Source organism: Halichoerus grypus, chromosome 1, assembly GCF_964656455.1.
Source record: "Halichoerus grypus chromosome 1, mHalGry1.hap1.1, whole genome shotgun sequence".
NCBI lineage: Eukaryota > Metazoa > Chordata > Mammalia > Carnivora > Phocidae > Halichoerus > Halichoerus grypus.
Window position 1 is genome coordinate 833,971 of NC_135712.1, and position 16,676 is coordinate 850,646.

General features: G+C 57.2%; 1 protein-coding gene across 9 annotated transcripts in view; it reads right to left on the reverse strand.

The window, feature by feature from the left end:
* PCBP3 (poly(rC) binding protein 3) overlaps nt 1-16,676 on the reverse strand; it is a 265,376-nt gene that overhangs the window by 11,895 nt on the left and 236,805 nt on the right. For 5 of the 9 annotated variants that reach the window (XM_078060782.1, XM_078060121.1, XM_078060479.1 and 2 more), the window contains 6 exons: nt 16,312-16,344; nt 15,858-15,974; nt 15,121-15,252; nt 14,107-14,235; nt 10,673-10,816; nt 7,452-7,493 (listed from right to left, as the gene is read on the reverse strand). In XM_078060782.1, the coding sequence (XP_077916908.1) occupies nt 7,452-7,493; nt 10,673-10,816; nt 14,107-14,235; nt 15,121-15,252; nt 15,858-15,974; nt 16,312-16,344 (597 nt within the window). The remainder of the gene's footprint in view (nt 1-7,451; nt 7,494-10,672; nt 10,817-14,106; nt 14,236-15,120; nt 15,253-15,857; nt 15,975-16,311; nt 16,345-16,676) is intronic. The other 4 variants (XM_078062189.1, XM_078061455.1, XM_078061843.1 and 1 more) reach the window with 1 other exon arrangement.

Below are 16,676 nucleotides of genomic sequence, written 5' to 3' on the forward strand. Positions count from 1 at the left end.
CAGCTGTGTGTTGGTCAGGACCGCAGGGGACAGCAGGGGAGAGCGGGGCCCTGGCGGCGGAACTGGCCTGGGTTAGCTCCAGCACCGACCAGCTGGGTGGAGGAGGGCTCATCTGGTCTCCGCAGGCCTCCGTCCTGATCTGTAGGATGGGGGAATCAGGAGAGCAAGCGGCCGGCCACCAAGTGCTGTCCACCTCAGCTGGGGAGCATCACCATCGAGAACAACCTGGGGCTTCCCCACCCACCTGTCTGCAGCTCCGTTACCTCAATGCTCCCCTGGTGTCTCCATCGCCTCCCTGGCAGGTAAGCAAATGCGGTGCATCCGGCGGGTTGGCACAGAGCCCACGAGCACACGTGCTCCAGGCGCAGGCGGACGAATGCTCCCCGAGGCTGGAGCATCAGCAGTCCTGGCCCTAAGCTCTCCTACTGCCAGGCACTGGGTGCTTTTCATGAAGAAACGGCCACCCCAGCGGTGAGTCTCCCTCCACCCATGCACCAAGAATGTAAAGTGACGTCCGGCAGAGACTGGCTGGGCACACGGTGGTCCAGCAAGCAGATGGGCAGAGAGGCAGATGGATGGTGTCAGCTGGCCTCCCTCTTGTCTTGGTTCTGTCCTTAATTAGTCCAGCACTTCATCTCCTTGGGATGTAATTTCTACATTTTTTAAGGAAGGAGCAGAAAAAGTGCTAAGGGGATTCCTACTTTTTGAGACATTTTTGCCATTAAAAAATCAGACTCCCAGTACTCACAAGTGCCTCCAAAACACTGGGAGGGAGGGAGGCAGGGTGGAAGGAAAGGGAGGGCGCAGGGGGAGGGAGGGGCAGGTGTCCTGAGATGGATGGCTCTCTGTCCCTTGCCTTTTCCACTGAAGGTTGGATTGGAATACAAAAACAGACAAATCCTAAATGCAGACAGAGGCTAAAACTCACTGAGTTATCACAAGACGGGCGCGCTCTGCACCTGCCACTCACTGTCAAGAACAGACCACCATGTGGGCTCAGGCTGCGTTCATGTTTCCTCTCCTGTGAAATGCTTGTGTCTTTGCCCATTTTTCTATTGGGTTGACTTCTGCTCACTCACAAAAACTCCTTTTATATTTCAGATACTAATCCTATTTCAGTTGTATGTGCTGAGAAGATCTTTTTCCCACTCTCCTTTGGTGTCTTTAGAGAAAGATAATTTTTAAATTTTAATGTACTCAAATTCATTTATATTTTCTTCATGGTTTGTGCTCATATTTTGTTTACAAAACCTTTCCCTGACTTGAGAACAGAAGGATCTTCTCTATTTTCTTCTAAAAGTGCTGATTTCCTCTCTTGTGTTGACATTCTTGACACATGAGAAGTGTTTGGGTCATTGTTCCCACACGGATGACCACGGCCCGTCCTCGCCCCTGCCATCTGCACCGGCAGCTCCCTGGCCGGCGTGGGCAGGCCCCCGGCTCTCTGAGCGGCACACTGGCCCAGGGTTGCTCCCGGCGCCCAGACCCCGTCTCCAGCAGTAGGGCTCCACGGCCAGTCCACGCATCTGTCAGGACAGCTCTCCCAACCGTCTATTCTTTCCATAGGTATCTTGGTGATTCTTGGCCTTTGCTCTTTCATATAAATTTTAAACAGCATGTTAAATCCCTGTCAGGATTTTGACTGGAATTGTACTGCATTTGTACCTCGATTTGGGAAGAATTGAAGTTTTAAAGATATTTCATGTTCCTATCCATGAAATTGGTATGTTCCCCCCCCCCTTTTTTTTGTTTTTGGGCTTCTTTAACTTTCAATAAAGACAAGTTTTTTTTTTTTTAAGTCATCTTTTAATTATTGATTTCAACTTAATTGCTTTGTGGTGAGAGAGTATAGCCTCTATGATTCCAATTTTTGATAGATGGTGAGTTTTCTTTACGGCGTAATGTGTGATCCAGGTATGTAGACGTTTCTGGGACTTACTTCCCGTTGTGTAGAATTGGGTTCAAGCTGTATCAGTCACAGCAGAGTCATGGGCAGGCTCCCTACATGTCTGTCAAATTTTAACAAACCTTTATGATTGGTTAAGTTTTTCTTTACATGTATTTGAAGATATGTTTCAGGTGCATACAAGTTTTGAATTTATATCTTCTAGTGAACTGAGCCTTTATCAATACGTAAATGACTATAAATATAGAATTTGCCTTAAAGTTTTGTTTTCCCCCACTGATATTAATGTTGGTATGTAAGGTTTCTTGCGGTTAGTCTTTTCCCAGGATAGCTTTTCCTATCCTTTCAGTATTTCTGGGTCTTTATTCTTTAGGTGTGTCTCTTGGGGGAAAAAATGCTAGATTTTTTTCCCTGTTTTGTTTGCTATTTGTTTAGGGCTTTTTTTTTTTTTTTTTCTTTTTTAAAGTCTGACAGTCTTATTTTTTAACTGGAACATTACTTCTACTTTGATCATAATTACACATATAGGGACTAATTTCTGCCATTTTATTTTATTTTGCACCTGTAACTGTCCTGACTTCCTAAGGCTTCTTTCATGTTTTCACTCTTTTTCTTCTTTTGTATGGATTAGTTTCCCCCACCCCTCTTCCCTCTGCATCTGGGGGGAAGTCACTTAAGTAAAGTCTTTTCTGTCAGCGGTCACTTTGACATTTTAACACATACGTTTAAAGTCTAAATTCCGTAGCTTTGCCTCTTCTGGGACAACACAGTGACCGACAGGAAGCTCGAATTCCCCTGGATCCATCTGAAGCATACGTCTGCTATTTTTGTCCATTTGTTCTGTTCTGTCAATCCCACAAATTAGACAGCCTTGATGTTGACAACTGTTGCTTTCATTTACCTAAATGTTTACATTTTAATGGAGTCACAACCATCACTATTTCCTCAGCCTGTTCTTATGTGAACGAAACAAGCCCCTCTGTCCTGCATCTCTAGTCTTCCCTTCACAGTCACTGGCCTCCTGAAGCGCGAAACCTGTTGGTCACAGCTGTTTGTCTGAAAATGCTTGGATTTAGGTCCTTGGAAGATGCTCTTAAGACAGAAGCCTGGCTTGACAATTATTTCATCACGACATCACCTTCTGGCTTCCAGGGCGGCTGGTGAGACGTCCCTGCACCTTCTCTCATGCTCCTTTGTAACATTCCTTTTCTGACTACTTTGGAGATTTACTTTTGGTCTTGATGTTATGTGGTTTTACTTTGATATGTATAAAGTGGATTTCTTTTTATTTATCTTGTTTGGGATTTGTTGGGATTCCTGAATGTGAAGATTGGCTTCTTTTATTAATTCTGAGAAATTCTCAGTGCCTATCTCATAGAATCTTCTCTCACTCCGTGTGATGACCTCTTCTTGGGACTTCGATGGGATGAAAATGCAGATTCTGCCTCTAAGAGGGGCAGGCTGGGAGGAGGAAGCCAGGCACCCGATGGCTCAGCAGGAGAGTGACTGAGTTCACCTGGGGTGGGGGCAGGGAGACAGGGAAGATCTAAGGCAAGCTGGCCTCCTGCTTTTCCCACCCTGGGAGGTCGGGGTCCGGTGTGTGGGTACTTCCCCAGCACTCCGAGCTGCAGGATCCTGAGGAAAGAGCAGGGCCAAGGTGAGGCCCAGCAGCCGGTGGCCTGAGAGTGCTGGCTACTCTCTTCACCGTTTCCACTTCGAGGTGTCAGGAGTGGCCTCTGCACCATCCCCACGGGATCTAGAGGAGGTGACTGGTGGTCATCAGGGGAGTTCCTGCACTCACAGTGACATGTGAGTGGACAGCTAGGAAACATCTTCCACGCAGGATGTAATGTGCATCGTCCCTCTTTTACTTCTGTTCCGACTCCCGTGTTACTGTCTCCCGCTACTTACTCCGAAGGACGCGCTTCCTGGAACTCCAGAACACACTGGAAGCCAGGGGCTCTTCAGCTCGGGCAGGAGCTTTTGCGGCAATCACTTCCTTGTGTAAAACCGGTGGCCGTCCTGACTGCTAGCCCGCACTCAGTGCCAGGCGCAGGCGAAGGGGCGGAGGTGGCAAACCCTCTGTTGTCGCCTCTAACGCACGGCTTAGTTTCTGCTTGCTTCCGGTGCCCCTTAAATGAGGGCGTGTTACGGAGGGAGTGACTTGGATGCTCTGAAGACCAGCAAAGAAGAATCACACGTGGGGGTCGGCTTGAAGCTGACTCATCCCTCCCGTGTGATCACATCGAGTAAGTGAAGAGACACAGGTACTGGGTGGGCAGGAGGACGGGGCGGTTCCCACGTCCGAGTCCCTGCTGCCTCCCCTGCCACGTCTGAAGCCACGCGGACCTGGGCAGGCTGCGTGGAGGTCAGGGGCAGCCGCCCAAGGGCTGCGGCGGTCAGGCCATGGCTGGGGCCATCCTCCCCACACCCAGTGTCCTGGTGCCTCTCCTGGGGAAGTCCAGGAGGATTCGGGCAAGACAACTGAGTGGCAGCGCAACCCTGCAGGGAAACTGGTGAGTCTCCAGGGAGGGTGAACCAGAATGCTCATCAACACCGGGCACAGAAAAAACACGTACAGTTTAGTTCTAGATAAAGTAACAATCAGCTCTAAGGAACATGTTTTCTCAGTCTGTGATTCGGGTCACAGGCTGCTGGAAGATCCTGTGCTGCGTGTCAGCCGCCGTGCCGTGGCTCACGTGTTTAAACCGCATTCAGTTATGTTACAGAATAAAGTAGTGTTTCCCACCATTATTACACCTGAGTTCTAAGAAACAAAGCCCTTAAAGTCCCCACTGAATACTAAGCTCAGATAAAACTCGCCTTCCTGGCCATAATCACCGATGTCACCACACATTTGTTTTATTTTGTTTTGGATGGAGTATCGACATGGTTGTCCCGTCTTCAACATCACGAGCCTGCAAGCCGCGCACTTCTCAGACTTCCCACTACTGAGTCCCAGCAGCTGCCCGGCCCCTGGGGCCAGTCTACACAGCGGAGGGTCCCGCACAGACAGCCGTTTCCTGAGAAGAGCCGAGTATCTCAGGTCTCTACCAAATGTAATGAGGCAATTATGCAATAGTTGGTTATAAGTCAGTTTAACCAATCTGAGAAAAAAGCCTGCGAAACGACCCACTTTGAAGAGATTCTGAGAAAATCACTTGGAAAGACACAACAACCAATTAATAGAAAAACCAGTCAGCCAGACTGAAGTGCGCATGCCCACAACCCCGGGAACTTCAGGCCAGAAACACTTCTCTGTCAGCTCAGAGGCTGCATGAAACCTCAGGCCTTTGTCGGTGGGTCTGTGGCTCCCGCCTCAAACCCAGAGCTGTTCTCTGGGGCCAACTGCCCTTTACTAGGGGCCACACCCCTGTGTTCCTGAGTTCCTGAGCTTTCAAAAAGCCAACGAGCCAGGTTTTCCAATCAGCTCTTGCACTTCTAGTGACACAAGACCGTCTGGCCCCACGTTAAATGAAGACTGTGCCGTCCCAGGAATTAGGCCTGTGACCCACTCGGCTTCCGCTCTGCTTGCCCATCACCCCCACTCAGGGCCGTCTGTCTGTGAGGGGCCGTGGGGCCTACCACCGCAGTGTGCGACCCACCCCTCGAGCGCTTACACTCTGCACGGCATTCCTGCGCTGGGGACGGGCCACCCCTTCTCCCAGGCTCTAACACCTGCATCCCCTCGGTCACAGCTGGCGGTTGCCCAGATGATGAGGGATGGGGCGTCACCCACCTGGAGCTACGGGGTCTGCCCCTGCCTGCTGTGGGGGGTCTTGCAGACCGACCTCCACTGCTCCCTCATTTTCTTGGGCAACACTGTCAACCTCCTTACGGTGGAAGAAGTTTAACATTTTTTTAAAGCTGCCGATGGTTCTTTTGAGAAGGCTGAGTGGGTTCACACCTTCCCCACCTTCCCCACTCCTGGGATCTCTAAGAAACTCACAGCAGAATGAAGAGCATCCCTGATAGCATGGAACGGTATGTGGGGGTCACCAGCAGAGGCCAGGCTTTGACACGTGTCCTCAAGGGGAGGTTGAGGTGGCTATGCGCTCGGGTGGGCAGGCGGGGGACGGGAGTGAGCAGGTGGACAGAACTGGTGTCACCCCACCAACCAGCTAAATGCAGACAGCTGTGTCCCCGCCCAGCTTCTATCCAACAAGGAGCTAGGGCCCTGGCAGCACGTCCTGGGCAGGAGGAGAAGGACAGCTTCATGAGTGGGGGTGGCCACGGGCAGATAAGGGGACAGGTGACTTAGTGCTAAAGGCAGTCACCACCTAAACCCAGGAACCACGGAAAACGGCTTTGGGGCTGTGCCTGGGGTGGGGAGAGCCTCCCGCTCCACAGACTGCCCTTGAGGATTTTTTCAAGAAAAGGAAACCTTGCCAGTATCTCTTCTCTGCTCCGAGGAGAGTTCCCTGCCGTGGTAGTGAACTGAATCCCCACGCCCCCCACACTCTTATTTAGCCTCGCTTCATTTTAAAAAGCCCTTGCCTGCTCTGCCCGTACGTCTCACTGCCCACGTCCGCGCCCACCCAGTTCAAACTGCAGGGGTTTGCAGAAGAGGCGAGCCCTGTCAGCCTGGCGGCACCTCCCAGATACGAGTCTCAGATCACAGAGAACACAGGCCGGAAACGCTTTCTCGGGAGAGGCCGCGAAGCTCGGCGATCTTCACAACGATTTAGAGAAGAAAAAGGCTTCTCAAAATGAACACTGGGTTTGCTGCAGCTGCTGATCCCCAGCTCGGCCTTCTTGCCCTGGCCTGGTCCCCCTTCCCTCCCCTTTCCCTCCCTTCGCGACCAGCTCCTGCAGGCCTCCTGGCCCCGTGCCCGGCGCGCGTCTAGATCCCTGTGGAGGGACGACCTTGGATCACAGCTGCTGCCCCGTAGCCGCTGCACATTGTCCCCTCGGTCCCTGGGCCCCCGCACAGTGCATTTTCGGGCGTCCCCATCCTCAACGCTGATACCATCCTCAGACCGTGACGCACTCAGGGACGGCTGAGCAGGCCCCACGGCGGAGCACGGCTCCAAGGCTACAGTGAAAACCAAGGCCCCTTCTGTGGGCTTCTGTCCTCGGGGTGGGGGGCGTGGGGGTGCTGAGGGTGTTGTGTGGCTCCAGAAAGGGTAGCTTTACCGGACGTCCAAACATCCTCTCCAGCATCCCTTAAAGCACCTGTCTGATAGCGTGTCGCCTGACTTCTCAGGTGGGCGTAGGGCACCCCGCGGTCCCTGCCCGCTGGGGCGGGTGCCATGGGCAAAGCAGCCTTGTGGCCACCGCCAAAGGCCCTGTGTGCGGAGGAAAGCCCCAGAGTGCAGCAACAATGGAAACAATTTGACATCAGGCCAAGTCCTCCACACGAGTAGAATTAGTGCTAAGAGGTTAAAGGTTATTCAAGGTCATACGGATACGACACAGGTCGGGAACATTGAGAGAACGGTATTAATATTATTGTGTAATATTAATATTAGTAGCAAGTGACAGAGGCATGCAGGGGGTAACGGTGATGAGAAGAGAAGGCCAGGGAGGCAGAGTGGAGACTCACATCTGGGTGGGGGATGGCGTACTGTCCCTGGATCGTGTAGGCCTAGAAAGAGAGAGACACCGTCAGCTCGGGAAGCGGCCAGCCACACTGTGCCCACCGGCGGCCCTCCCCCCGGGACAAGGGCTTTCTCAGGGCTGGGACTTCTCGTGAACAGGCCCCAGGCCCCGTGGTCAGAGCTTCCTCCCAGAGCGCGTCCCCACCTGCCCCCAGTAGCTTAGGGCACCGGGAAGTGCAGACTGGGGGCGTCCTGGCTTCAGGCCTCACTGGTGCCCACGGGTGTCTGGAGCTACAACCAGACGCATAAGCCAGGGGAGCTACAGCCCACTCGCTGGACAGCTGCAGGCTCGGACACTGGCCGGTCAGCAGGGAGGGCGAGGAGGCTCCCCACTCCCCCGGGGCTCTTAAAAGAAAACCCCTGCAAAGGATCCCACCCTGTTATAGACTCACTAATGGTTAACCTTTTGAAATTTCATCAGCTTTCAGAGTAAACACTTTTACAAAGTATTTATCCCAAAACCCAACAAAGGACCTTTAAAAGGTGACTCAAGACCAATTTTGTGAAAGCAGATGAAGAAATGCGCCCAAATCAGTCACAAGAGGGACCGACTTGTCTTGCAGCCTCAGAGGGCCGGGCAGCTATTCTCACGGGGGGCTGCATGTGCACGGCACCGCTCCCCGGGGGTCAGCGAGGGTCCCCGAGGCTTCACCTTCAAGACAGCGACTCAGACCAGCCACAGCTCGAGTGTGGGCCCCGTGCCTCCTCCCCCCACCCGCCCCCTCCTGCCTCAACAGTCCACCGGCTCCGATGCTCCCAGAAACTCACGGCCAAAACCAAACGAACCACAAGGTGTCAAGGGAGAGTAAAGACCAAAGTCTTGCCATCAGGCCTCACGTGCTGCGATGCGGAACGGGCCGCATCCAGCCCCGGAAAGCCACATTTGAGGCCCCAGCTTGGGGGCACAGGTGTGGAGGAACGTGGCTTCTGGCACCTGGCCACGTGGGTCCCCGTGCCACATCCTGAGTGGACACGTGATGCCCACCTGTGTCTGCATGTGTGCACCCAAGAGGGAAACCCCAGGTCAGTCTGAGCGTCACTTCCGTGGACTCCACACTGAGGGGTGGTGTCCAAGTTCTGCCAAACCGCATCTTTTGAATCTGCCGAGAGTTGTTGTCATAAACAACCCAACCTGGGAGTTAAAGGTCAGCCAGGCACTGGACGGGGACCACGGGAGGCGAGGCCCCAGTCTGGGTCAGGGTCCGCCGATGGCGTTCCATGGAGAAGTAAAGGGATCTTATCAGATGCAGCAAGTGTCCGAGTGGGCGCCCCCACCCCGTACTTCTGTACACAGAGCTGCGAGGCCTCGTCTTTAGGTTTTGTGGAGATGCCACCAGGCAGGTCTGTGAAGGTCGGGGCCTGTTGCCCTCATGGCCCCGCACGTCCGAGTGGATTGCACACACTTCCTGACAGTGCAATTCTTCACCCCAGACGTTTCTGACTTATCTTTTACTCATGTAGGTAATTCTTAATCCTACTTGAAGTGTGTGGGCAGTTTACCAGGCTCTGTGGATGGCGGTAATAGCTAGACAGACAAAGGTTCCATCTGGATGAAACCCTCACCCTCTGTGAGCTGCCTGAAAGGCAGGGCTGGTGCTCCCGGGCGGGCCCCCACGGCGATGGGCGCCTTCCGGAGGTCAGCCAGGGAGAGGGGCGCAGGTCTCTCAGGTCTAGGTTCTGTGGCAGTGGGGTCGGGTTCTGAGGGGCCGCCTTCTGCACTAAATCCCACTCACACCCCACTGCTCAGCGTGTGCTGTGGTTCTTCTGTCCCCACGCAACCAGGGAGAGCCACTGGCGAGACCTCGCTGTCCCCGGCGCACAGGTGCAGATGACGGCCCTGATGGCCCGGGGCCGTGCTGGGCGGGGCCCGTGGGGCCTCCCTTTTCAAAAAGACCTGCGCTCTCCCACATGGTGCCACTGCGGGTTTGTCCACGTGTCAGGGGAAAGGTGCACAAGGCCCCGCGGTGTCTGCTACCCTGCCTCCTCTGGCCTTGCCTTCTGACCTGTAAAATGGGGGCGTGCCCACATCTTGGGGCTGCAACAGGAGGGAGCAGGGACATGAAGGGTCCAGACAGCGGGCAGGGCTGCTGGGAGACTGGGAGGCAGGCCCACAGCGGATGCCTGAGGAAGCCGGGCACCGTGGACAGCGGCCTGCCCTGAACCACGCAGGCCCCGTGGGGGTCCCTCCCTGTGGGAAGAGGCCCACAAGCTGCTCTTGGAAATGCAGGCCCCAGCCTCTCACCTAACGTGTGAAGTCAACCTGCAAGATCTGATAAGATTCCTTTAACATGTGGATAAATCTTTATTTGCTGCTTTGTTAATGATAAAATCATGATCACTCTCGCCTGACCTGGGTCACCTCTGGGAATTGCCCGTCTTCACTCTCCCTCGAACAAGGACACACGTCACCGCCAACTGGACGCAGAGCTCCTCCAGGCACCACTGGCTGGGCATCTTCCAGGGCCCTCTACCCACGCCGTGGTGCCCCTGAGGGGTGTGGCACAGGTGCCCGATGGCGGCAGGTGGGCCCTTATGGGGTGTGGCTACAGCCCCTCTCCTGGGCTCTCTCTAGGCCCTGCTAAGGAACTGCCGCCTCAGACACAGATTTCTCTGCAACCCCTGGCCTCCCGGGCTCCTTGCCGGCAGGGGAGAAAGGAGGTCAGTGGCTCTGGGCCATAGCCACAGGTGTGCAGGGCAGGTGTTCCTGACCTGGCCGACGCGGGGCCTGGCGGAGCGCGAGGGCCATTGCTGTGACCGGCAAGGCTCCTGCCTGGCTGGGCACCTTTCCCTTCCCTTGCTCCCAGAAACTCCTCTGTGGAAAGTCAGGAATGTGCATTTCAGGGGAAGCAGGACCCTGTTCCTGCAGCTCCAGCTGCTTCAACTTGGAGCCACAGGGTCACCGGTAACGCTCCTGGCCCTTCTACTAAGGCTTCTTAAGGACACTCAGGAGCTAGACTGGGGTGAGCGTTGCACAGGCAGACCAGGGTCCTTCTGGGCCAGGTCAGGGAGAAGACGCTTCCAGGGCCCAGTGTCTACGGGACGTCTGCCGTGGCCCTGTCTGTGTGCCCGACCCTGTGCCCGGCAGCGGGCTGGGAGAGCTCTGCGTCCAGCGTGGGTGGGGTGGGAGACGTGCACGTGACAGGGGAGAAAACCTGAGTGCACTAACGGGCAGCGGCGGGGGCTGCAGTAAGAGGCTGAGGTTGGCAGTGGAGGCCGCGAGCGGGTCGGCTCTTACCTGACCACCTGCAAAAATGACAGGGGTGGAGGCGGGCTTTGGGCGGTAGGGGATGGTGGCACCTTTCGGTGGGGACTAGGAAAAGGGACAGGAGAGGGAGACAGAGCATTAGAGCGGCTTCCCAGCGCCAGGACCTGCTGACGGGGGCCTCCTTCCCAAGCCCGCCCCCGCCACACCACCCGCCCCGCCCTGTCCCCCAGGCTGCAGCAGCCCCAGAGGGTGGGGACACCCTGCAGCAGGAGGGCAGCCTGACAGGGACCCTCCACAGGGCCACCTCTCTCCTCCAGGTAGCCACTGCCCTAAGTACGCTCCCACCTGGCGCCACCACCCCCACAGAATGCGGGGTGGGGGGCGGGGGCTCCGTGGCAGTGTGCACCGTCAGTTCCTGACGAGCAAGAACAGAGGCCGAGACCCTGCCCGTGCGCAGATGGACGGGTGGCTGCCTGCGGACCAGGGTGCTGTCGTTCCACACTTGGGTCAGCCTGGCTGCTGTCCTCTGAGAAAATCTCCCTCCCTCTCTCCCATGCTCAGGGGAAAGCCAGGCTTTACGGGCGGCTTGGCCATGGGGGCTCATGCCCAGTGCCCCAAAGGCTTCGCGGGGCCAGGCTTGTGATGCTCAGTAGGCATCATCACAGGACAGCTAGAAACATCCGATTTCACTATTCATAAAAAGAAGCAACTTTTTAAAAAAGCTTAGAGTCCAAATTCAGTATTTTATAGTCGTGATGAGCTTTGCTATAATTTCCTTTGCTTATTCTGTGCCCAAAAGTATAGGATTTTTATCTTGGGGTGAATGATATTCTCAAGTACCAGAAGTCTGCCCGATTCTGATTGAGTCGACTGAACTCCTCGGTCAGAGGCAATCAGGGTCCTCCCTAGTCCGGCCACGCGGCAGTCTTCCCTGGGAGCAGAAGCCACAGGGCTGGCCTGGGTCAGCACCACCACCAGCCAGAGGCAGAGGGTGGGGGCCAGGACAGCTTGTCCCTGCTGGGAGGTCTCGAGACCGTGGTGCCCTCAGGCCCAGCCCACACCCTGGGCTATTGGGTGTGACCTCATAGTGCCCCCCGAGAGACACAAAGCAATGTGGGGCAGGCTCAGCACACCGGGTGGCAGCTTCAACTCTGCAGTCCAAGCCATGCTGTGTGATCATGGGCACACTGTGTGACCCTGACTCCACTACATGACCTTGAGCACGTGGTTTGACCTTGACATGCTGCCTGACTTTAGGTGTGTTGTGTGACCTTGGCCGAGCTGTATGACCTTGGGAACACCGTGCAGCCTTGCTGTAAAGCAGGAAGGGCTGCTGAGGGGCCTGAGAGCTGACCCCGTCTGGGGTGATGCTGGGCCCCCAGGGTAGGCCGGTCTTCAGTGCTCCTGCTATTTACAACCAGATGCCTCCAGAATCATCTCTGTGCAGCCGGGGGTCACTGCGGCCTCAGAGGACACTCGGTTCATGGTGGCAGACCCATGACTAAACCGAGCTTGGGGGAGTGAGGTTCTCACTGCACCAGCAGGGAACTCAGTCCAGCTATGCCCCGTCCCTGAGCCGGGCACCTCGCTCCGTGCCCTCTGGCCCCACAGACTGCAGCGCCCTCCATCCCAGCACCATGAGCTTATGATTCCGGCGCTCACCGATGTCCTCTGACAGGACAGGCCCTGTGAGCACGGCACCCCCGGTGCCCCCTGGAGCACAGTGGGCACTGCCAGGCAGGCTTTGCCGTGAGACCTGTGCTCTCCACGGGGCCCCACTGACCTGCCCCCACCTGAGGGCAGCCCTCGCAGAGGCCATTTCAAGGGTGTGGGGCTAAGTGCTGTATGACCTTGGCTGAGCTGTATGACCTTGGCCAGAACTAAGTCTGGAAGTCCTTTAATCTTTGCTCTATTTGTCCAGCTATTCTTCACTTAAAAATGGGCCCAACCATTTCTAGGTGCAGTGGCTCCTCGTCCCCTGGGGAGACAGCAGCTCTCCGACCTCTGAGAGCTCCATGGCCCGAGCAAGAGTGAGGCATCGCCTCGGCCCTGGGTCTGCCGTTCCCATTCGCCACGCGCACTTGCTTCACAGTTGAGTCTCGCGTGAGCCTCCAGCCGGCGGGAACACAGCCCTGGGGCACCAGCACCCACAGCCTGTTTCTATGGGCCACGTCTGACCATGAACGTGGTGCCGGCAATGCCGCTTGGGAGGAGTCCTGAGGAGACCGACAGTCTTATTCTAACCCTTGTTCGTGGACATGGGAGGCTGTGTCCCTCCTGGAACTGTTCATGTGACCTTGCACTCTGACGTGGCCGCTGCCGCTGCCGCTCAAGATGCGTGTGCTTTCTCGCCGCCTCGGGCATCCGCCAGTGCGAGGGAGCGCACGGCCCTGCTCACCGCGGGCCCACATGGCGCCGCCGGGCTCCCAGCGGCAGGGGCCCGAAGGAACACAGACCGGCACCGTCTCCATGACCAGTGGCTGGGGACCATCAGGACACCAGTATTTAGAAAAATAGTTTTGATTTCACAAAATAGTATACTTTGGGAAAATAAATCTATGTAATTTTTTTAAAGAGCTGGACGTGGGTTTGAGCACCAAACAGAGGACAAAAGAGGGCGGAGCCCACAGACACCGGCCGAGGCACAGGGCCTCCCTCACGGCAGCTGCCGGGGCCTTCGTCGGAGGCCGAAGTACTTCACTGTAGCTTGAAGACCAGCAACTGTGGGAGCTTCAGTGAATCCTGCTGCATTTGGGGTATTAGCTGAAATTTAAATCTCAGGGTTTTTTCTCAAAAAAATTTCAAGAGAGGCTTTTGTCTTGCTCAGCTGTATCTTCGCTTCTGCTTTGGTTTTAACCATTTTATTTATTCCTCTCTGTCTTTACAGTTTGGGCATTTTCGTGTGCTTTTCCTCCTTTGTGCCTTGGTGGGGCTCTGACGCCTGCAGGCGTGGTGAGCGCGGGCCTCCTGCCTCCCCTCCCCTCACACCCCAGGGCAGCAGGGCCTGCCCACAGTGGGCAGCGTGTCCAGCGCAGACCGGCACCGAGGGTAAGGCCCGACCCTTTACCGGACGCCCCTCCCACTGCAGACTAATGACTGCTCATCCGACTGCCTCCTGACACACCCTTTCCCCGGCCCCCCGGCCGAGACGATGGACATGCCCGAGAGGACTGGCACCCACACACCCAGCGCGGCTCTCACTTAGGTCGCCTTGGGCCTGGGTGCGGTCTCGGGTCACGCTCTTGACCCCTGGCCCCCACACGGCCCTGACCGTGTGAATTCTCAGGGCCCCAGCCACATGACACAGCCAACACGAAGAACCACGGCTGAAGAAGCCACGAGTAGTGTGGCGCGAGGGGTAGGCTGGCAGTGAGCCCTGGGTGCCCAGACGGTACCTCCAGCATGACCACACAGATCTGCTTGACGCACTGGATGATGGCGTCAGGGGTCCCCGAGATGGTCACTGCCCGCTCTGTGGAGTTGGGCAGCATGTCCCCGGCCACCTGGACCTGGGCACCTGTGGACTGCAGAAACAAGACATTGGAAGGGGAACGGCAGTGGAGGGGCTGGTGGCGGCGGCGGCCTGCGCTGAAGCAGAGCTCCTGGGTGCGGGGAGGGCATCACGTCGAGGGCACAGTGCATGGACACCCACCCCAAGGGCCCCACGCCCCCTGGCCCCTCAGCCCTCTGCTTGTTCCCTGGGGCCCCGTGGCGGGGCTGCGCGCCTCAGCCCACCGCTGCCCAGCACGGCCTGGCGCAGGGACAGTGACGCTGGAGAAGAGGCGTCTTAACCTGCAAGTGGCATTTGCAGAGATGGAGACAGAAATGGAGTCACTTTTTTCAAATACTTTATCTCCCCTGTGGAGTTGTAGGTCACAGAGGAAGATGGATTCTAGAGGGGCCTAAGCTCTGTGGCTGCCTTTCCGTGACGGAATCACGACAGGCGGGCCTCTCTTCTGGGAGAGGGAAGGATTCCTTTCTTTGAATAAAGGAACATGAACATAAAGTCTGCACCTCACCAGCCCTACTGGTCTGCTCAGGCCTGGCGGGCCCTGGAGGCACCTGCCTGGGGGCAGAGGGCACAGCTTCCATGGCCTAGAGCCACATGACTGGGTGGCAGGGTGTGGCCCCCCGCCCCACCATGGGGGGGGCGCTGCCTGTCCCTGGTTGGGTTGCACAGCCCCCCGTGCAGGGGCCCGGCCCCTCTGCATGACACTGTGAGTGGTCTGTGCACATTCCAGGGGCTCCCAGAGCCCACCCTTTGCTTTCTGGATGGCTCTCCCCTACTGTAAGCTCCACGCTGGCACGGTTCGCAGTGCTGGGCCTCCCCGGGGGCAGGGTGAGCTTCCCAGGGGTGGGCCTTACCCACCCAGTGGTGGGGCACCAGCAGCCAGAGAAGGTTCTGTTACCTCCCTGATCTCCTTGATCTTGGAGCCGCCTTTGCCGATCAGGGACCCACACTGGCTGGCGGGGACCACCAGCCTCAGTGTCACCGGGGGCTTGCTGGTGGCAGGGCTGTTGCTCATCGAGTTAATGATGTCCTGGGGAGGTAGAAGGACACACGTGTGGGCCTGCTGTGTACACACCGGTGAGTGCAAAGGCCAGGCTCGTGAGAAAGCAGCTGAATGTGCTCCAAGGACTGGCGGGCCAGGGTCCCTGCCCCCAGAGGCCCATGGTCAGTGGAGGCGGGGGGAGGACAAGCGTGGGAACGCGAGTGCTCTGAATGTGTCTCTAAATAACTTTTGGCAACTTGAACAATATTGGAAACACATGAAAACCTTGACGTAAGTCGCTGATAGAGCGCACAGACGTGCCCCAGACGTGTGAGTGCGCGTGTTTCTACGGGCCAGCAGCAGAGCCCCCAGGTCCAGCCTGTAGCCAAGCTCCCATGCCGGGGCAGGAGCCGTGGGGGGCGGCTGGGGCTCATGCTCGGGCCTCATGCTCGGGCCTGCCCCCAGATGGCCAGCAGCCGGGGGAGCCCCTGGGCAGCGGAGGGGACAGGGGAGAAGAGAAGTCCTTGCAGCCAAGCAGGGCATCCCTGGTGGGCCAGGCTGTGCCCACGTCCAGACACAGGGGACGTGGGGCCGGAGGACCAGTGGAGACCGTGTCCTCCCCCCGCACACAGGGTCTCTGGGGCGCATCTTACCTCCTCGAACTTGTAGGCGATCATGGCAAAGGCCTTGAAGATGGCGTCCGTGGGGCCCGTGATGGTCACGATTCTTTCCGGGCAGTTTCCCTCAGAGATGTTGATCCTGGCACCGCTCTGGAAGGAGGCGAGCACACCCGGGCCAGGGTTAGAGTCGCGGGCAGTACCGGGCTGGGTTCTTCAGGCCTCCTGACAGCCACGGGCAAGCCTCCACGCTGCACGGTGAGGCCCCCCCAGCGCCGTCCTTCACAGTGCGGACAGCTGCCACGCTGCGCCCCCCACAGCCCCCCACAACAGAGCCCCAGACGTGGGGGTGTGCAGGTCAGAGGGAAGGGGCCTGCTGCCGCTGGGAGGTGGCCGTGGGCACGGCAGGGGCCCCCGCAGGACAGGACTTCTGGCCTCCCGCCTCCCGCCTGCCCACAGACGGGACACCACCGAGGATCAGCCAGCTCACCTCCTCACGCATCTTTTTCACAGTTTCTCCTTTCTGGAATAAAGATTCAGACAACAGGGTGAGGTGTCACTCCGGGTTTCCGCCACAGGCGTGCGGAAGGTCTGGGGTGGCAGCACGGGGTGGGAGCACAGCCTCGTGCACCAGGTGCCCCAGGCCAGCGAGCAGCAGTCCCGGGGCGGGGGGGTGGGGTGGGGACGAGAGCCTGACGCACCCCCAGCCCCCTGAGCCCCACCACAAGCTGGCGAGGGGCCCTTCAGAGGAGGCGCCGGGTGCTGGCCCGCTCGGCGCCTGCTCTGCGGTGGTGCTCATATCCCTCGTCTTCATCACGGGCAAAGCAGGGCCAGGCCGGGGCGGGGGGGGCACAC